The sequence below is a fragment of the Bombina bombina genome, chromosome 1, assembly GCF_027579735.1.
Source record: "Bombina bombina isolate aBomBom1 chromosome 1, aBomBom1.pri, whole genome shotgun sequence".
Classification (NCBI taxonomy): Eukaryota; Metazoa; Chordata; class Amphibia; order Anura; family Bombinatoridae; genus Bombina; species Bombina bombina.
In genome coordinates this window covers 1,400,034,881-1,400,056,432 of record NC_069499.1, presented here as the reverse complement: position 1 = coordinate 1,400,056,432, position 21,552 = coordinate 1,400,034,881, and the positions used below count along the sequence as shown (strand labels likewise).

At 40.6% G+C, this 21,552-nt stretch overlaps 1 protein-coding gene across 5 annotated transcripts in view; it reads left to right on the top strand.

Moving 5' to 3' along the window:
- The window catches only part of DCAF8 (DDB1 and CUL4 associated factor 8), a 378,940-nt gene that overhangs the window by 166,647 nt on the left and 190,741 nt on the right, over positions 1–21,552 (top strand). For all 5 annotated transcript variants that reach the window (XM_053705076.1, XM_053705096.1, XM_053705081.1 and 2 more), the window contains 3 exons: positions 4,447–4,504; positions 5,753–5,860; positions 15,970–16,100. In XM_053705076.1, the coding sequence (XP_053561051.1) occupies positions 4,447–4,504; positions 5,753–5,860; positions 15,970–16,100 (297 nt within the window). The remainder of the gene's footprint in view (positions 1–4,446; positions 4,505–5,752; positions 5,861–15,969; positions 16,101–21,552) is intronic.

Sequence of the window (21,552 nt, the reverse complement as noted above, 5' to 3'; positions counted from 1 at the left end):
ATAACAATATGATTTGTGTTGTTTACTTGTTTTATTTTACAAGCTTCAACTAGCATCCTGAGAGGACTTGAGGGTCCATGGTTGCTTAGGCGCATGGGGGATTGGTTCAGTCCTTATTCGCCTTTCAAGCTAGTGGGCCCGGACTCCGTTGAGATCCATGGCGACATGCTCAGTCGTTTCCGATTTTTCCGGGAACTAGAGTGTTCCTTCCCGTTGGAGGCTTGGAGGATTTAGGTCCTTCATACCGCAGTTCTTATGGTTTTGCCTTTCATGTTTCTTTTAGAGGTTCTCTTCTTTTGGTTCGAGACTTTCTGGACTTCGTCCGTTTTTTTCTGGTGACTTTGGCCGCTTAATTAGGAAGTGAAGGTCGCGAGGCTCTGTCTTCCTTCGGGAGTTCGTCGTCTCTATATCATAGGCGATATGTGGTGTTCTCTTTTTCCAAGCTTTTTGCTTAGGGGATGTTTTTCTTCCTGGATTCGGGATGCTTTGCATTCTTCTCCTTTGGGTGTGGTCCTCTGGAACGTTAATCTTAAAGGATTATGGAGACTGGCTTTTCTTTCTACTCGTTCGGGTGACTCTGTTCTTGTTCTCCTTTCCCTTAGTGTTGCTCTTGGGGCCTTTGGGCTCTAGAGAAATTGCGTGACTTTGTCGTGGCCTAGCACCTTGTTGGGGGGGGGTGGGTGTTGACCTCCGGCTAAGGGTGTTCTCTTCCCTTTGGGCTGGGAACTACGACTGAGTCCTGTACCCATTCACCGGGTTACCGGTTCTCATCCTGTGAGTCCGATTGCTTTCAACGTGGTATCTTGTGATCCCTGGGGGTGTTGTTCATTCTAGGACGATTCTGGGTCCCGGATCCAGAGGTCTTGTCTTGTAACCTTCTTGGATGTCTGGAGACTTATGATCCTGTGGACTGGTTCGGGACGACCCAGTTTTTTCAGGGACCCTATGTTGCGACATAGAGGCTAGCTCATTGGGCTTGCAAACAGGAAGGCCAGAGTTCACATCCACGTTTGGGTACTGGTTATAAACTTTAAGGCCTGACTTGTCCTTCGGACGGAGTGTGCTCCTCTTCATGGGGAGTTTTTTTCTCTGTTGGGTCAACAGTGATGTCTGGATGATTTTTTTTTTCATTCGGTCTGTGTTTTGATCATACTATGGCTTCATGTCTTGTGGACATGTACACTGTTCTTATCTGTACCCTTAACTTTTGAGGGGATAGTTTGTCTTCCTTATGAGCTGGGGTTTCCTCTCTTTGGAGGGTCTTTGTCCTGCCCTGTGTGTAGGAGGTTGGATCAGGTGGCTTATTTCTGTAAGGGGCAGCATCTGCTGCTCTGTGGGCTCTGATACACCTGTTGGATTTTGATCTCTCTACATAGAGACTGTCTGAGAGCTGTGACAGGTCTTCCTACGGATCTATTGCACTTTTCTCTATTCCAGGTCCCACAGGGTTCTCCTTGGGAGTGCCTTATTTTGGAGGAGTGGATTGGGTTGGCACCCGAGCTCTGTTGGGGTGGATGAGCCCCCCCTTTTTCTTTCTACTCCCTGGGGGCTTGTGGTTGGGGTCTTTCTGTCCCCCCCCCCTGTCAGACATGTCTGTTGCTTGGGCTGGTCCGGTGTTGGAGCAGGATCTGAGATCTGTTGCTCTGCTAAATTCGTCCTCAGAGCATTTGAGGTATGGTAAGCCTCTTGAGGTTTCTCCTTTCTCCATGTTCAAGGTTTGTGGGAAGGACTGGCGGCTCTTAGTAGCCTGCGACTTTATCTGCTGGTTAGGATCCTATCTTCAGCTGCTTTCTGCTTGCCCTGCAAGTATTTAAGTTTCAGAGTAATTTTTACATGACTGCAGCGTGCAGTGTTTTTGTTTCAGGTGTTGTTCGTCAGACCTATCTGAGCGTGCTGCCCGAAGTTTCGTTTCTGAATATTTTGGTATTCTGAGCTACCTTTTTTGACTTGGGAACCTTCGTCTTCAGTTGCTTTTTAGAGTGCGGTTGCACTGTGTTAGGGGAAGATCCTCTGTTTGACTTACGGCTTTATCCTGTGGTTTCTGGGGTCTGGGCGTTGCCTCCCCTTGTTTCTATGAGACTGGTGGGTCTCTGTTGGTCTGGAGTTCCTTATGCTAGCTGGAACGCTAGTTCAGCATACTAATGCCCTGTGGCTACTCTGCACTGTAGCAAACCAAGTGTTGCAAGTTCGATCCCCGGCGAGGTCTACTCAGCCTTTCTCCTTTCGAGGTTGATGAGATGAGCAGCGCCTTGAGACCCTTAAAGGGGATTAGCCGTGTTTTACATGAACATTCATGTTTTCTCTGTGTCTTCTTTGTGGAAGAATACGGTAGCTTGTTCCATTTCTTTAGTAAGGGGTGTTGTGTTTGAAGACGGATTGCTGGTGTCTCCTGGAGGCTGTTGACTCAAGTCTAGTTCCTGCGGTCTCTAGCAAGGCTTGTGGACTATCTGCAGTCAGGGTCCTTTTCCTTTTTTTTCCCCAAAGATGTTCTCGGCTTCAGACGAAGCGGGATGTTGGTGGGTAGGGGTTTTCAGGCCTGGTGCCTTTAGAATGGGCTGCCTCTTGTACCCTCCCATTTTTGCATTCAGTGTTCTCTATAGCTTGGGTATTGTTGTCCCAAAAGTAATGAATGCAGCTGTGGACTCTTTCCATTTTTGAAGAAAAACTTAAATTATTTTTTTAGCTGATAATTTTCTTTTCTTCAGATGGAAAGAGTCCACAGCTCCCAGCCGGTATTTTTCTGTGGGGCGTCTGTTATTTTTGTTCTTCTGGCACCTTTTCACCCTGATTATTTCTTCTACTGTTTCTTGTTCCCTTGGCAGATTGACTGGGGGATGAGGGAAGTGGGGGAGGTATTTAAGCCTTTGGCTGGGGTGTCTCTGCCTCCTCCTGGTGGCCAGGTTCTGAATTCCCAAAAGTAATGAATGCAGCTGTGGACTCTCTCCATCTGAAGAAAAGAAAATTATCAGGTAAGCATAATTTTAAGTTTTTTAAACGATAATAATTTTTGTGTAGACTGTCCCTTTAAAGGGACATAAAACCCATTTTTTTTCTTTATAATCAAACCATACAATTTAAAAAAAAAACTTTCAGTGTACTTCTATTATTAAATTTCTTAGTTTTCTTTTTATCCTTTGTTAAATAGTATGAAGGCAAGTTCAGGAGTGTGCATGTGTCTTCAGCACACTATCGCAGCAACAATGTTATACATTAGCAAGAGCACTAGATGGCAGCACTATTTCCTGTCATGCAGTGCTCAAGACATGTGCACGCTACCTACGATATTTAACAAGGAATAACATGAGAATGAAGCAAATTTGATAATAAAAGTAAATTGGGAACTTTTTTAAAACTGTATTCTCTATCTGAAAATGTTTGTTTCATGCCCCTGTAAAGGATGCAAAACACATTTTTTCTTTCATCAAAGAGCATGCAATTCAAAACCGCTTTCCGATTTACATCTATTATCCAATTTGCGTTGTTCTCTTGATATCTTTTGTTGAAAGGTAGGCTCAGGAGCTGGGAGCTATCTGCTGATTGGTGGCTGCACAAATATACTGCTTATCATTGGCTTACTGATTTGTTCAGGTTGCTCTCAGTAGTGCATTGCTGCTTCTTCAATAAAGGACACCAAGAGAACGATGCAAAATTGATAATAGAAGTAAATTTAAAAAGTCGTTTAAAATTGCATCCTCTGTCTGAATCAAAGACAAATTTTGGGTTTTCAAGAAATTTCTCAAAATAAATTATGAAAGTATAAGTTGTTTTTGTACACATGATTAAATATTTTATATTGCAATATCAGTTTTTAATTTCACTTTAAAAGAACAAGAAAATAGAGCATTCAATTTTAAGAAGCTTTTAAATTCCTTTCTGTTTTCAAATACATTTTTGAATCTATTGATATCCTTTGTTGAAGAAGGATATATACAGGGAGCTAGCAGGTGGCTACACACATCTTGTCTCTGGACATTGGCTCACCAGATGTGTTCAGCTAGTTAGTGCATTACCTCTTGCAGGGGTTAAACACAATGTTGTATACAGGCGATTGTGCAATAATGCTTTCAAATATTAGAACCTTTTTTTCTTTTTGCACTTTTATATCCCTTTTAAATGTGCTTGTCTTATTTTCCTATGTTAAACACAATGTTTGTAATGAGCATTTGTTAATGTTCTAATGGATAAATACATTTTATTATTACACTTTAATGTGTAAGTACATTAGTAGCATGAGGATGGATATGTAGCTTATAGGCCACTGAACTCTTTCCTGTCTTCTCTAAAGGTTTAATGGCGTCTGTACGGCACAATATAAACTGCTCTATTAATCTAGAGTAGTTTATTTCAGTCAATATTATGCTGTTAATTTTTTTTTTTCACGTCGGATTAATATTTTCTTTATAAATCATTAACACTAATTGTCTTATCTTTTTGCTTGTATTCCAGGTCACAAGTGAAGCAAAAGCAAACATTACCTGTCTTGTATACAGCCATGATGGCACAGGTAGGAAGCCCAATAATCGGAAGCCTGTGTTTTTTTTTAACTTATTTAAATAAAGATTTATTTTGCAAGTTGTGACTTCCATAACCCCTAAACATACATAACATACAGGATCTGTGTGTAAAATCTGTACAATATGCACGTCTAATTTACAGCTCTCCCTGGCTTCTGTAGAAGGGTGATTGTTACATGTAATGTTCCTGCAGCTGTGCGATTGTCTATCTCAGTGATTTTTAACCTTTTTTTTGCCGTGGCACACTTTTTTTACATTAAAAAATCCCGTGGCACACCACCATCCCAAAATTTAAAAAAAATCACACATTGTAGCCTAATACAGCATATATATATATATATACACATACACACAAACACACACATACTGTATGTATTGTGCTGTTATGCCATGCCTCCTACAAACTACCCCTACAAACTACAAACAAGCAAAGTTTAAAAAATGTCACACTGTTGTCAGTCTGCCGTGGCACACCTGAGGATCTCTCACGGCACACTGGTTGAAAAACACTGGTCTATCTGATCCTTGAGAGCTTTATCACCTCTGTTTTCTACAGCTTTATGTGTGTGTGTTGTATCTGTTACTGTGATCAATCTTGCAATGTTTTTGTTACTGACTTGTTTCCTGTATTTTGTTTCTAGTGTCCCTGAGAAGTTATGTCACCTCTGTAGTAGCATGTTATGGTTCATTCACTAAGACCTTTATGTGAAAATAGTGACCTCTCAATCTTCTTTAGCAGGACATTAACCAACTATTGTCTGAGAACTCTCTCTTGCTAACTCATAATTATATAGCAATATAGCACTTCTGCTAGTATCTGGACAGTTTAAGTTCTTTTATTATTTACTATGTTGTTCCTCTCCTGTATGACTTGTAACCTCCTGTAGCTTGTATACATTACAACTGTGCAGCCTCTCTTCTGTAATGGTAAATTTTAATAAATAAATGCAGGACTTGTTAGCCGTATGACTACACCTCCTGCCTTTGTCAGTATGGCTTAGAATGTGACTTATTTTTTTTTTGCAAACAGCCACTAAACTGTTTTCTAGCCTAATTTTATTTCAAATAATTGACATCATACTCAGATATGTTTTAAATACAAGCTGTGTCTTTTCACATTTGTACAAAACAATAAATGTGTTTCTTGATTACAAAGCGCATAAAATGATTAATGTTTTGTTCACACCGTATTCTATTCCTTTTTAGGATTTTTAGTAATTCTATTTTTTTCTCCCCAGAGCTCCTTGCCAGCTACAATGATGAAGACATATATCTCTTTAACTCTTCCCACAGTGACGGAGCAGAGTACATCAAACGATATAAAGGGCATCGAAATAATGCCACAGGTATAATTCTGTCACATTACTAGAGAACAGCACCCAAAAAAGCACAATACGCTACATTCATCATAGCAAACACTGGATGGGTTAAAGAGGATTAGATGATGCAGGTGTTTTAGAAAGGGGAAAAAAGCTGTAAATGGATGGTAAATAGATTTAAATAAAAAAAAGGTGGATTATTCTTGCATTTCAGACAAATATATACCTAACAATACTAATATTGTGAAGAATGTGATCCATTGGATGATGGGCTGATTTTAGCTCTGTTTATAGACCATTGACTTCTAGTTACCTGTATCACTAGTCCAGGCAAGATTTGGCTGGATTTAGGTTTGTAATTCAGGTTGCTCACTCTAAGCAGCTTCTCGACTAGTGTATGTTTTTGTTGAGCTAGCCCTTTCCTTTCTATATGATGCTTCCATGGGTATTATGGATTTGGCTTCTAAGGTTGTAGAGCAGCCTTCCTTGTGGATTAAGAACCTGATGATCAAAAATTTGCCGGCATGGAGAGAAATCATGGAAAATCTTTGTGCTGCAGGACACCCACATTACAATATAATGCTCAAAAAAGCCTGGATGAGATTTCTTAGATTCTAGATCATCGGGCACCAAGCAATCTTATATTTGTTTGCTTTTGTATATCATTACTAAAATGTCATTATTTTTTTTTATTTATTTTTTAAATAACTTGCATCTTGTATTAAAGAGCATTACAGGTGGAAAGAGCTCTTTTTGTTAGTTCATTGTAAAGAACAAAAATGTGGTCCCTCTTAAGCCTTAAAGGGCCATAGTAGTTGAAAAATGACATGCTCTAATCCATTAGAGAATGTCATTATACAACTATCAACACTGCTCAACTGTGTGTTTAACCCCTGCGGCTGGTTCCATTTAGGACCGGAAGTGCACCACGGGTCTTAAGCGGCACTTCTACTGTGTGTTTAGCCCCTGCGGCTGTTTGGGCATCTGGAGAAGATGGATTATGTTGCGGAAATATTTGTTCTAGCAAATTTGTTTGTTGGCAAATGGTGCAAATAGTGGTGTGTGAGCATTGGGGGTGTCTGTTTCTTTTTGCAGGAATCGAAAGTATCGCATATGAGTTTACAGCTGCTTGCAGTAGCAAGCCGTGTTAAATGTCCCATATTTACCAACTTTGCTTTATTTAAAAAAATCTGTATTTGTGCCCTTAAAGACGTTCTCATTAAATATTTCCAGCCAAATGATTTTGTTTTGCATCTGTTTTCTGGTAATTGATGTGTGATTGTGTTTCTCAGTTTAATTAACTTCTTTGCAGTCTGAGTCAATTGCAACTCATTACTTTATGATGCTGTGTCAAACCCACCATTCCTGTAATTATCCAGTATCACAAAAGTAGAATTTGAGTGAGTTCTCAATAAAACAAGAAGTCATGAAGCTCAGTTAAAAAGTGGGGGCTGCCTCCAAAATGTGCTGTATTTTTAGAGCAAGTTTTATGCATGAAAACACTTGATCAAAACATTTTTGCTTTAAGATACTGTTGGTGTTAATTTGAATTTCAGGTGACACATTTGATGTATTTGTTGAATGCTTGTGAGAAGTTGTTGTTTTTTTTTATTCAATGTAACTAAATTATTTAGCATAAAAACACACTGAAATAAGTGTAGGTTTCAGGATTTCAATAAGTTTTTCTTTCATGTAATTGGCATGAGCTAGTGACGTATGAGATATACAATCCTACCAGGAGGGGCAAAGTTTCCTAAACCTCAAAATGCCTATAAATATACCCCTCACCCCACCCACAATTCAGTTTTTACAAACATTGCCTCCTATGGAGGTGGTGAAGTAAGTTTGTGCTTAGATTCTACGTTGATATGCGCTTCTCAGCATTTTGAAGCCCGATTCCTCTCAGAGTACAGTGAATGTCAGAGGGATGTGATGGGAGTATCACCTATTGAATGCAATGGTTTTCCTCACGGGAGATCTATTTCATAGGTTCTCTGTTATCGGTCGTAGAGATTCATCTCCTACCTCCCTTATTCAGATCGACGATATACTGTCATATTCCATTACCTCTACTGATAACTGTTTCAGTACTAGTTTGGCTATATGTGGATGAGTGTCTTTTGGTAAAAAAAAGGTATTTTGGAACTCTGGATTTTCAGGGCTCTTCAGGTTTGGCCTCTGTTGTAGAGAGAACCGTTCATTTGTTTTCAGACATTCAATATCACAACTGTGGCATATGTCAATTATCAGGTGGGACTCACAGTCCCCAAGTTATGAAAGAAGTATCTCGGATACTTGCTTGGGCGGAATCCAGCTCCTGTCTAATTTCTGCGGTTCATATCCCAGGTATAACAATTGGGAAGCGGATTATCTCAGCCGTCAGACTTTACATCCGGGGGAGTGGTCCCTCCATCCGGATGTGTTTTCTCAGATTGTTCAGATGTGGGGTCTTCCAGAAACAGATCTGATGGCTTCTCTGATGGTCCAGGGATCCACAGGCGGAAGCAGTGGATGCGTTGACAGTTCCTTGGTGTTACCAACCTGTTTATATTTTCCCGCTTCTAGTTCTTCTTCCAAAATCATCATGGAACAATCGTTTGTGTTGCTGGTTGCTCCAGCATGGCCTCACAGGTTTTGGTATGCAGATCTTGTTTGAATGTCCAGTTGCTAACCTTTGCCACTTCCATTAAGGCTAGACCTTCTATCTCAAGGTCCATTTTTCCATCAGGATCTCAAATCATTAAATTTGAAGGTATGGAAATTGAACGCCTAGTGCTTAGTCTTAGAGGTTTCTCTGACCCAGTGATTAATACTATGTTACAGGCTTGTAAATCTATTTCTAGGAAAATTTATTATCGAGTGTGGATAACTTATATTTCATGGTGTTCTCATAAATTCTCTTGGCATTCTTTTAGAATTCCTAGAATTTTATAGTTTCTTCAGGATGGTTTGGATAAGGGTTTGTTTGCTAGTTCCTTGAAGGGACAAATCTCTGCTCTTTCTGTTTTAGTTCACAGAAAGATTGCTAAGCTTCCTGATATTCACTGTTTTGTACAGGCTTTGGTCCGTATCAAGCCCGTCATTAAATCAATCTCTCCTCCTTGGAGTCTTAATTTGGTTTTAAAGGCTTTACAGGCTCCTCCATTTGAGCCTATGCATTCTTTAGACATTAAACTACTTTCTTGGAAAGTGTTGTACCTTTGCTAGAAGAGATTATGAATTATCTGCTCTTTCTCCAACATAGGTGTGTCCGGTCCACGGCGTCATCCTTACTTGTGGGATATTCTCTTCCCCAACAGGAAATGGCAAAGAGCCCAGCAAAGCTGGTCACATGATCCCTCCTAGGCTCCGCCTACCCCAGTCATTCTCTTTGCCGTTGTACAGGCAACATCTCCACGGAGATGGCTTAGAGTTTTTTAGTGTTTAACTGTAGTTTTTCATTATTCAATCAAGAGTTTGTTATTTTCAAATAGTGCTGGTACGTACTATTTACTCAGAAACAGAAAAGAGATGAAGAATTCTGTTTGTATGAGGAAAATGATTTTAGCAACCGTAACTAAAATCCATGGCTGTTCCACACAGGACTGTTGAGAGCAATTAACTTCAGTTGGGGGAACAGTTTGCAGTCCCTTGCTGCTTGAGGTATGACACATTCTAACAAGACGATGTAATGCTGGAAGCTGTCATTTTCCCTATGGGATCCGGTAAGCCATGTTTATTACGATTGTAAATAAGGGCTTCATAAGGGCTTATTTAAACTGTAGACTTTTTCTGGGCTAAATCGATTGATATTAACACATATTTAGCCTTGAGGAATCATTTTATCTGGGTATTTTGATATAATAATATCGGCAGGCACTGTTTTAGACACCTTATTCTTTAGGGGCTTTCCCAAAGCATAGGCAGAGTCTCATTTTCGCGCCGGTGTTGCGCACTTGTTTTTGAGAGGCATGGCATGCAGTCGCATGTGAGAGGAGCTCTGATACTTATAAAAGACTTCTGAAGGCGTCATTTGGTATCGTATTCCCCTTTGGGTTTGGTTGGGTCTCAGCAAAGCAGATACCAGGGACTGTAAAGGGGTTTAAAGCTTAAAACGGCTCCGGTTCCGTTATTTTAAGGGTTAAAGCTTCCAAAATTGGTGTGCAATATTTTCAAGGCTTTAAGACGCTGTGGTGAAAATTTGGTGAATTTTGAACAATTCCTTCATGTTTTTTCGCAATTGCAGTAATAAAGTGTGTTCAGTTTAAAATTTAAAGTGACAGTAACGGTTTTATTTTAAAACGTTTTTTGTACTTTCTGATCAAGTTTATGCCTGTTTAACATGTCTGAACTACCAGATAGACTGTGTTCTGAATGTGGGGAAGCCAGAATTCCTATTCATTTAAATAAATGTGATTTATGTGATAATGACAATGATGCCCAAGATGATTCCTCAAGTGAGGGGAGTAAGCATGGTACTGCATCATTCCCTCCTTCGTCTACACGAGTCTTGCCCACTCAGGAGGCCCCTAGTACATCTAGCGCGCCAATACTCCTTACTATGCAACAATTAACGGCTGTAATGGATAATTCTGTCAAAAACATTTTAGCCAAAATGAACCCTTGTCAGCGTAAGCGTGGCTGCTCTGTTTTAGTTACTGAAGAGCATGACGACGCTGATATTAATATCTCTGAAGGGCCCCTAACCCAATCTGAGGGGGCCAGGGAGGTTTTGTCTGAGGGAGAAATTACTGATTTAGGGAACATTTCTCAGCAGGCTGAATCTGATGTGATTACATTTAAATTTAAATTGGAACATCTCCGCATTTTGCTTAAGGAGGTATTATCCACTCTGGATGATTGTGAAAATTTAGTCATCCCAGAGAAACTATGTAAAATGGACAAGTTCCTAGAGGTGCCGGGGCTCCCAGAAGCTTTTCCTATACCCAAGCGGGGTGGCGGACATTGTTAATAAAGAATGGGAAAGGCCCGGTATTCCTTTCGTCCCTCCCCCCATATTTAAAAAATTGTTTCCTATGGTCGACCCCAGAAAGGACTTATGGCAGTCAGTCCCCAAGGTCGAGGGAGCGGTTTCTACTTTAAACAAACGCACCACTATTCCCATAGAGGATAGTTGTGCTTTCAAAGATCCTATGGATAAAAAATTAGAAGGTTTGCTTAAAAAGATGTTTGTTCAGCAGGGTTACCTTCTACAACCCATTTCATGCATTGTCCCTGTCACTACTGCCGCATATTTCTGGTTTGATGAACTGCTTAAGGTGCTCGATAGTGACTCTCCTCCTTATGAGGAGATTATGGACAGAATCAATGCTCTCAAATTGGCTAATTCTTTCACTCTAGACGCCTCTTTGCAATTGGCTAAGTTAGCGGCTAAGAACTCTGGGTTTGCTATTGTGGCGCGCAGAGCGCTTTGGTTGAAATCTTGGTCGGCTGATGCGTCTTCCAAGAACAAGCTACTAAACATTCCTTTCAAGGGGAAAACGTTGTTTGGTCCTGACTTGAAAGAGATTATCTCTGATATCACTGGGGGTAAGGGCCACGCCCTTCCTCAGGATCGGCCTTTCAAGGCAAAAAATAGACCTAATTTTCGTCCCTTTCGTAAAAACGGACCAGCCCAAGGTGCTACGTCCTCTAAGCAAGAGGGTAATACTGCTCAGGCCAAGCCAGCTTGGAGACCAATGCAAGGCTGGAACAAGGGAAAGCAGGCCAAGAAACCTGCCACTGCTACCAAGACAGCATGAAATATTGGCCCCCGATCCGGGACCGGATCTGGTGGGGGGCAGACTCTCTCTCTTCGCTCAGGCTTGGGCAAGAGATGTTCTGGATCCTTGGGCGCTAGAAATAGTCTCCCAGGGTTATCTTCTGGAATTCAAGGGACTTCCCCCAAGGGGGAGGTTCCACAGGTCGCAGTTGTCTTCAGACCACATAAAAAGACAGGCGTTCTTACATTGTGTAGAAGACCTGTTAAAAATGGGAGTGATTCATCCTGTTCCATTAAGAGAACAAGGGATGGGGTTCTACTCCAATCTGTTCATAGTTCCCAAAAAAGAGGGAACGTTCAGACCAATCCTAGATCTCAAGATCTTAAACAAATTTCTCAAGGTCCCATCGTTCAAGATGGAAACCATTCGAACTATCCTTCCTTCCATCCAGGAAGGTCAATTCATGACCACGGTGGATTTAAAGGATGCGTATCTACATATTCCTATCCACAAGGAACATCATCGGTTCCTAAGGTTTGCATTTCTGGACAAACATTACCAGTTCGTGGCGCTTCCTTTCGGATTAGCCACTGCTCCAAGGATTTTCACAAAGGTACTAGGGTCCCTTCTAGCGGTGCTAAGACCAAGGGGCATTGCAGTAGTACCTTACCTGGACGACATTTTGATTCAAGCGTCGTCCCTTCCTCAAGCAAAGGCTCACACGGACATTGTCCTGGCCTTTCTCAGATCTCACGGCTGGAAAGTGAACGTGGAAAAGAGTTCTCTATCCCCGTCAACAAGGGTTCCCTTCTTGGGAACAATTATAGACTCCTTGCAAATGAGGATCTTTCTAACAGAAGCCAGAAAAACAAAGCTTCTGGACTCTTGTCGGATACTTCATTCCGTTCCTCTTCCTTCCATAGCTCAGTGCATGGAAGTGATCGGGTTGATGGTGGCGGCGATGGACATAGTTCCTTTTGCGCGCATTCATCTAAGACCATTACAACTGTGCATGCTCAGTCAGTGGAATGGGGACTATACAGACTTGTCTCCGAAGATACAAGTAAATCAGAGGACCAGAGACTCACTCCGTTGGTGGCTGTCCCTGGACAATCTGTCTCAAGGGATGATGTTCCACAGACCAGAGTGGGTCATTGTCACGACCGACGCCAGTCTGATAGGCTGGGGCGCGGTCTGGGGATCCCTGAAAGCTCAGGGTCTTTGGTCTCGGGAAGAATCTCTTCTACCGATAAATATTCTGGAACTGAGAGCGATATTCAATGCTCTCCAGGCCTGGCCCCAGCTTGCGAGGACCAGGTTCATACGGTTTCAATCAGACAACATGACGACTGTTGCGTACATCAACCATCAGGGGGGAACAAGGAGTTCCCTAGCGATGGAAGAAGTAACCAAAATTATTCTTTGGGCGGAGTCTCACTCCTGCCACCTGTCTGCTATCCACATCCCAGGAGTGGAAAATTGGGAAGCGGATTTTCTGAGTCGTCAGACATTGCATCCGGGGGAGTGGGAACTCCATCCGGAAATCTTTGCCCAAGTCACTCACCTGTGGGGCATTCCAGACATGGATCTGATGGCCTCTCGTCAGAACTTCAAAGTTCCTTGCTACGGGGCCAGATCCAGGGATCCCAAGGCGGCTCTAGTGGATGCACTAGTAGCACCTTGGACCTTCAATCTAGCTTATGTGTTCCCGCCATTTCCTCTCATTCCCAGGCTGATAGCCAGGATCAAGCAGGAGAGGGCGTCGGTGATCTTGATAGCTCCTGCGTGGCCACGCAGGACTTGGTATGCAGATCTGGTGAATATGTCATCGGCTCCACCTTGGAAGCTACCTTTGAGACGAGACCTTCTTGTTCAGGGTCCGTTCGAACATCCGAATCTGGTTTCACTCCAGCTGACTGCTTGGAGATTGAACGCTTGATTTTATCGAAGCGAGGATTCTCAGATTCTGTGATCGATACTCTTGTTCAGGCCAGAAAGCCTGTGACTAGAAAGATTTACCACAAAATTTGGAAAAAATATATCTGTTGGTGTGAATCTAAAGGATTCCCTTGGGACAAGGTTAAGATTCCTAGGATTCTATCCTTCCTTCAAGAAGGATTGGAAAAAGGATTATCTGCAAGTTCCCTGAAGGGACAGATTTCTGCCTTGTCGGTATTACTTCACAAAAAGCTGGCAGCTGTGCCAGATGTTCAAGCCTTTGTTCAGGCTCTGGTTAGAATCAAGCCTGTTTACAAACCTTTGACTCCTCCTTGGAGTCTCAATTTAGTTCTTTCAGTTCTTCAGGGGGTTCCGTTTGAACCCTTACATTCCGTTGATATTAAGTTATTATCTTGGAAAGTTTTGTTTTTAGTTGCGATTTCTTCTGCTAGAAGAGTCTCAGAATTATCTGCTCTGCAGTGTTCTCCTCCTTATCTGGTGTTCCATGCAGATAAGGTGGTTTTACGTACTAAACCTGGTTTTCTTCCAAAGGTTGTTTCTAACAAAAACATTAACCAGGAGATTATCGTACCTTCTCTGTGTCCAAAACCAGTTTCAAAGAAGGAACGTTTGTTGCACAATTTGGATGTTGTTCGCGCTCTAAAATTCTATTTAGATGCTACAAAGGATTTTAGACAAACATCTTCCTTGTTTGTTGTTTATTCAGGTAAAAGGAGAGGTCAAAAAGCAACTTCTACCTCTCTCTCTTTTTGGATTAAAAGCATCATCAGATTGGCTTACGAGACTGCCGGACGGCAGCCTCCCGAAAGAATCACAGCTCATTCCACTAGGGCTGTGGCTTCCACATGGGCCTTCAAGAACGAGGCTTCTGTTGATCAGATATGTAGGGCAGCGACTTGGTCTTCACTGCACACTTTTACCAAATTTTACAAGTTTGATACTTTTGCTTCTTCTGAGGCTATTTTTGGGAGAAAGGTTTTGCAAGCCGTGGTGCCTTCCATTTAGGTGACCTGATTTGCTCCCTCCCTTCATCCGTGTCCTAAAGCTTTGGTATTGGTTCCCACAAGTAAGGATGACGCCGTGGACCGGACACACCTATGTTGGAGAAAACAGAATTTATGTTTACCTGATAAATTTCTTTCTCCAACGGTGTGTCCGGTCCACGGCCCGCCCTGGTTTTTTTAATCAGGTCTGATATTTTATTTTCTTTAACTACAGTCACCACGGTACCATATGGTTTCTCCTATGCAAATATTCCTCCTTAACGTCGGTCGAATGACTGGGGTAGGCGGAGCCTAGGAGGGATCATGTGACCAGCTTTGCTGGGCTCTTTGCCATTTCCTGTTGGGGAAGAGAATATCCCACAAGTAAGGATGACGCCGTGGACCGGACACACCGTTGGAGAAAGAAATTTATCAGGTAAACATAAATTCTGTTTTCTTGTGAATTTCCTTTTCTGATATTTCATCAGGATAAGGCGGTTTTGCAGACTTCATTTAAATTCTTACCTAAGGTTGTGAATTCTAACAACATTAATAGAGAAATTGTCCCTTCTTTGTGTCCTAATCCTAAGAATTCTTTGGAGAGATCCTTACATTCTTTGGATGTGGTAAGAGCTTTGAAATATTATGTTGAAGCTACTAAAGATTTCAGGAAGACTTATTTTCTGGTTCTAGGAAAGGTCAGAAGGCTTCTGCCGTTTCCTTGGCATCTTGGTTAAAGCTTTTGATTCATCAAGCTTATTTGGAGTCGGGTCAAGCCCCGAGAGTTACAGCTCATTCTACTAGATCAGTCTCTACTTTGTGCGCTTTTAAGAATAAAGCTTCAGTTGATCAGATTTGCAAAGCAGCAACTTGGTCTTCTTTGCATACATTTACATTTAGAAAAGTTCTTCAGGCAGCTGTTTCAGTTTGATTTTTCTGCTTATGTTTTAAGTTTTTTTCTTTCATTTATGACAACAAACTTTTTGGTTGTGGATTTAATTTTTTTAGCGGAAAATGGCTATTTTTATTTTATCCCTCCCTCTCTAGCGACTCTCTTGTATGGAGTTCCACATCTTGGGTATTGCTATCCCATACGTCACTAGCTCATGGACTCTTGCCAATTACATGAAAGAAAACATAATTTATGTAAGAACTTACCTGATAAATGTATTTCTTTCATATTGGCAAGAGTCCATGAGGCCCACCCTTTTTTAAGGTGATTATGATTTTTTTTTTATAAAGCACAATTATTTCCAGATTCCTTTGTTGATGCTTTTTACTCCTTTCTTTATCACCCGACGACTACTTGTCTATTCGTTAAACTGAATTGTGGTGAGGGGTGTATTTATAGGCATTTTGAGGTTTGGGAAACTTTGCCCCTCCTGGTAGGATTGTATATCCCATACGTCACTAGCTCATGGACTCTTGCCAATATTAAAGAAATGAATTTATCAGGTAAGTTCTTACATAAATTATATTTTATTTATTTCAGTGAAAGGAGTGAATTTCTATGGACCGAAGAGTGAGTTTGTAGTGAGCGGCAGTGACTGTGGACATATTTTCTTGTGGGAGAAATCTTCCTGTCAGATTGTACAATTTATGGATGGGGACAAGGGAGGTGTGGTGAGTACATCTTATAGGGACATAAAACAAGTTGGGATAGAGACAAAATAATATAATATAATATGTACTTTAATTACTTTACGTGCAAATGTTTACTGCAGTGCCTCGCCATTAACCCTTTCTTTTTAGTTTCTGAATTGTAAAGCTTGAACTCCCCCCATACAATTCCTTTTATGGCTGTATCTATGTTTTATTGTTGTTTTGGTAAAGCGCAAAAGTGAATAGGGATTATCGGCTGGAGCATGCCTAGAAGCTGTGAACTCAGTTGAAATACAATGCCTGTCTCTAAACACTGATAAGTGGGTGGAGTTAGCTGCTCCAGGCAGTTTAGCTATGTAATTTATTATTATTTTTTTTTTATTTCCAGCAATTTTTAAACAATTTTTTTTATGCAAACTATTTTAAATTAATTAGCCCTTTTAGGATATTCAGATCTCAACCTGTTTTATGGTACTTTGCTTTTCTTAGTTTTGTTACTGTTCATCATCCATACAGTTCTCTCTTACAATAGAATCCCCTACTCTTAAGTCCTCATAAACACAATCCACAAATCATTTAAAGGAAATAAAAAAAGTATTTAGATATTTAGAAATATCAGGGAAACATTACTGTGACAAGTCAAAATATCTTTTTCTCATGACAAACCTAAATATGGTGCACAAGTTTCTCAAGTTCCTTCTTTTGGAATGGAAACTATTCGGTCAGTTTATGTCCACAATAGATTTTTAGGATTCTTACTTTTTTTTTTTTTTTAAATTATATTTTTCTTTATTAAAAGAAAAGCATTTAATATATGTAATGCATTGTTTACTTGGATTAATATTGTCCTTTTAGCTCGGCAAAATCTTTTGATTTAAGCTTGTCAGCTTATATCTTTGAGGTTTTTCAAACCAGTTATATATACCAGATGTATGTCAGGTTTGTATACAGGTATTACATCAAAGTGTTTGGTGTGCATGGTTCGAACCACACAGACAATAAAAACAATAGTATTAGTATAACACAATTCTTATCATGAACTTGTATGCTAGCCACCTAAATTGGAGAGGTTGTGAAAAGGGACAGAGCACAATTTGAAATCTATATGCTTTGGAGTTTAATTAACTAGAGTGTAAATGTAAGATTCCCAGAGAAAATACATATCCTGAAAGAATGATAGATTCCCTAACTTAAAGGGACATGCCACCCACATTTTTTATTTTATGATTTAGAAAGAGAATGCAATGTTAAACATCTTTCTAATTTACTTACATTATCTAATTTGTTTTATTCTCTTGATATTCTTTGATGAAAAGCATATATAGATATGCTCACTAGCTGCTGATTGGTTGCTGCACATAGAAGCATCATGTGATTGGCTCACCATGTGCATTGCTTTTTCTTCAAATAAGGATATTTAAAAAATGAAGCAACATAAATTATGGAAGTAAATTGGAATGTTTGAATTTCTATTCTCTATCTGAATCATGAAAGAAAGATTTTGTGTTTAGTGGCCCTTTAAGGTAATAAAATTGCTCTAAGAGTAAATTTGTGTCTACTAGAGTTATCTATTCGCTGATTGTAGGAAGTTGTGTGGATTTCCAGTGTCTTGGAATTAGCTGCTTAGCTGCGTTAAGCTTTTTTTGTAACAGATGTTTTCTGAGTTTACATGTTATTTCGCTAGGATGATTGAGTAAAATCAATTCTGGGTTAGGGGTCAAATGTAAGTGTAAAATGTTGTTTATATTGTGAAATACGTTAGACCAATATTCTTTAATGGGAGTACAGTTCCACCAAAGGTGTAACATGTGACCTTCCTGGGTACATCCTCTCCATGAGTCTTTGGAAAAGTGTTTGTGTGTGTGTGTGTATATATACAGGTAGCCCTCAGTTTACGCCGGGGTTAGGTTCCAGGAGGAATGGTTGTAAATCGAAACCGTTGTAAATTGAAACCCAGTTTATAATGTAAGTCAATGGGAAGTGAGGGTGTTAGGTTCCAGGCCCCTCTCAAAACTGACATAACTAACGCCTAATACATTATTTTTAAAGCTTTGAAATGAAGACTTTAAATGCTGATCAGCATTATAAACCTAATATAGATTGTATCATCTTCAAACTAAGTTTAATGAACAAAAACATTTGCTAACAGCACCTAATTAAATAATCACACAACAGACTGCATCATCATCAAACTAAGTTTAATGAACAATAACGTTTTTTTACTTGTATTTTCCTGCAATCAGTTCTCTGCATTGTTAGCATGTTAGATAATATTGGGTCTGCACCTATTCTATGCATTTCAATCTGCAGTGATTAATAGGCAGTTAGGCACCTTAACCTCAAGCAGCTGGATATATATAAACAGCATGAAACAGGTGCACTCTCACAAACAGTACTTCAGGTGCTAGAGTAGATTTAGGTATAGAGTACAGAAAACAGCACTCTCTGGACTTAACAGCAAATAATTAATTTATTCAGTAATGTTTCGGGGGAATGCTCCCCTTCATCAGACCAACAATGTACAAGTGAGTCAAACATTTATACACACATAAGTCCCTCCCCCAGTGAAAAAAACGCCAAAACAATGTTGCCAAGGCAACTAATTAGTACCACATATCTCCATAATCAATTAGTCTCATAAAGATTACTTTTACACTTGCACAGACATTAAATCAATCAATCCAAAAGTGCAGAAGGAACACATATTGAACCAGACCATGCACAATTGTTCAAAAATTGTATATAGCCTATAGTACATATTAAATATTGTAGGAACAGAGCCCGTATATGGAAAAAAAGGAAACGCGAACAGTAACAATAAACAGTAAAGCAACAAAGTAACCCAAGATTATCTGTATAAAGTATGGTATAGGATAGGCGCTCCCCCATATAGTAAGTGAAGCACTCTGTTAATACAGCTGTAAGTTATGCCCAGAAAAAACGGCACTAGACTGAATGGCGTAAATGTATAACAATAGCGGATTAGCATGATACACAATGTCCAGGCAATAAGCGTTATAATTAGCACAGATAAGAGCACAAGTAATGTGCAATCGGTGAGAGACATTTACTGCTGGCGAGTGATATGTACATACCCATTGGAGATGTAAGATGCGTGAAATAGCTAAAGCACCCGTAATCGGCAAGTGTCAGCGCCACAATGTAATATTTGCGCATGCGTATCAACTTGCTAAGCCCCTCCCCAGTCATTTTCGTGGGTGACCCTGATTCGTGTATAGAGACAAGCCCCTATGTGTATTGATACAGATGCAGGCCTAGAATTATGCACCGTCAGTCGTGTGGGGACACAGTAAATCCGCCTTGACGAATGTAACACATTAAGAGCGGTTAGAGACCGAAGGGGTAATATTGAAACCAACCTGGTAACGTAAATGCATAACATAGTGGATAAGCATTATTCACAAGGTCCAGGCAATAAGCGTTATTATTAGCATACATAAGAGCACAAGTATTGTGCAATCAGTGATAGACATGTAATGTTGGTGAGAGATATGTACATACCCATTGGAGATGTAAGCGTGAAACAGCTAAAGCACCCGTAGTCGGCAAGTGTCAGCGCCACAGTGTAGTATCTGCGCATGCGTATCTACTTGTTAGGTCCCTCCCCATTCATTCTCGTGGGTGACCCTGATTCGTGTATAGAGACAAGCCCCTACGTGTATCGATACAGATGAAAACCTAGAATTATGCACCACCAGTAGTGTGTGGGGACAGAGTAAATCTGCCTTAACAAATGTACCACAATCAGAGGGGTTAGAGACAGAAGGGGTGATATATACATGTTACGTGTTTGTAAAAAGACAGATGGGGTAATGTTGAAACCAACCCAGTGGTGTAGCTAAGAGACTGAAGATAGAGCCGTGTGTAGGGATCCGGTGGAGCAGTGACTCTACCAGATGCCTAGTATAGTGTGTAGATATGGAAATAGGCCCAAATTATCGTATCATGTCAAGGGCAATCCCTAGATCAGCAAAAAACAGATTCCTAGTGCCTGCCATAAACTTTAGATAATAGCACAAAGTCAAAGCCTGGCCCAAAATGAGACTGAACTATGTAAACCATTCAGTATACCACACCAAGACTAGCAAGAAAATGAGAGTACAGGCAATGAGAGTTTACAACACAGAATCTATGAGCAAAAAAGTCTAAAATGTCATCACATCACAAGGGGTCACGAATCGCAGTTCTTGGATCCCAAAGATAGGAATGTGTGAATAGGTAGGTAAAATACCATAATCAATAGGGGGTACCTCAGTATGCTTACAGGAAGCAATGCCAGTCGATCCCCATGTTTAAGCCTCTTGGGTGCACTGTGTCCATCTTATAGATCCATTCTGCCTCTTTCCGAACCAAAAGAGTATCACAATCTCCCCCCCGGGGTAAAGGGGGGAACATGGTCAATCAATTTAAATCTAAGGTCCGCCACGGAGTGGCCTTTCTCCATGAAATGTCTGGCTACAGGTTGATCACGTTTCCCTTTATCAATAGCGCTCCGAATGGCACTTCTGTGGTTTGCCATCCTTTTCTTAATGTCGTCTGAAGTTTTACCTATATAAAATAGGCCACAGCTGCAGTTCAACATGTATATCACAAATTTGGTTGTACAAGTGAGATAATGCTTGATCTTATAGTTGACATTAGTGTGAGGGATCAACTGTCTGCATTGTAGCATAGAATTGCATGTCACACAACTTGGGCATTTGTAGGATCCCTTTTTGGATGGCTGCTTGTCTTTGCTGTAGCTGTGTATTGGGTCAGTCCTCACCAGAATGTCCCTCAAGTTTCGTCCCCTCTTGTATCCATTTCTGGGCTGTCCATACCCCCGATATGGCAAAGATGGATCCGATTCAATGATGTCCCATTTCTCCTTCAGTGTAGCTCCTAGTGTTCTGGTGTTCGGGGTGTATTCTGTAATGAAGTTCATTCTTTTCTTGTAGTCTCTGTCAGGGAGTTTCGTAAGCAGCTGTGTTTGGGCCTCTTTGATTATCTGGCCATTATATCCACGATTATAGAATCTATCCTTCATTTCTTTCAATTGGATGTCCCGTTTGGTTTCAGATGTATTATTTCGGATCACCCTTAGCATTTGTGCCTTTGGGATGGCTTTAATAAGTGATCTAGGGTGGTAACTAGAAGCATGCAGGAGTGTATTCCGATCCGTGTCCTTCTTAAATAGTGTTGTGCCCAACTTGGAACCATCCTTGTAAATTCGTAAGTCCAAGAAGTCTACTTCAGTAAGGCTTGAGACTTCCTTTAGTTGGACCTGGCCGCCTGTTCCATTCAGTTTGTCAACCCATTCTCTAAAGGTTTCTAATGTACCCCGCCACACTATGATGTCGTCGATATAGCGTTTGTAGAAGCGTATCTGTTCATTCTCATACACCTTGAAGATGTTTTCTTCCACATGTTCCATGAAGAGATTGGCAAACGCAGGAGCCATATTCGAGCCCAT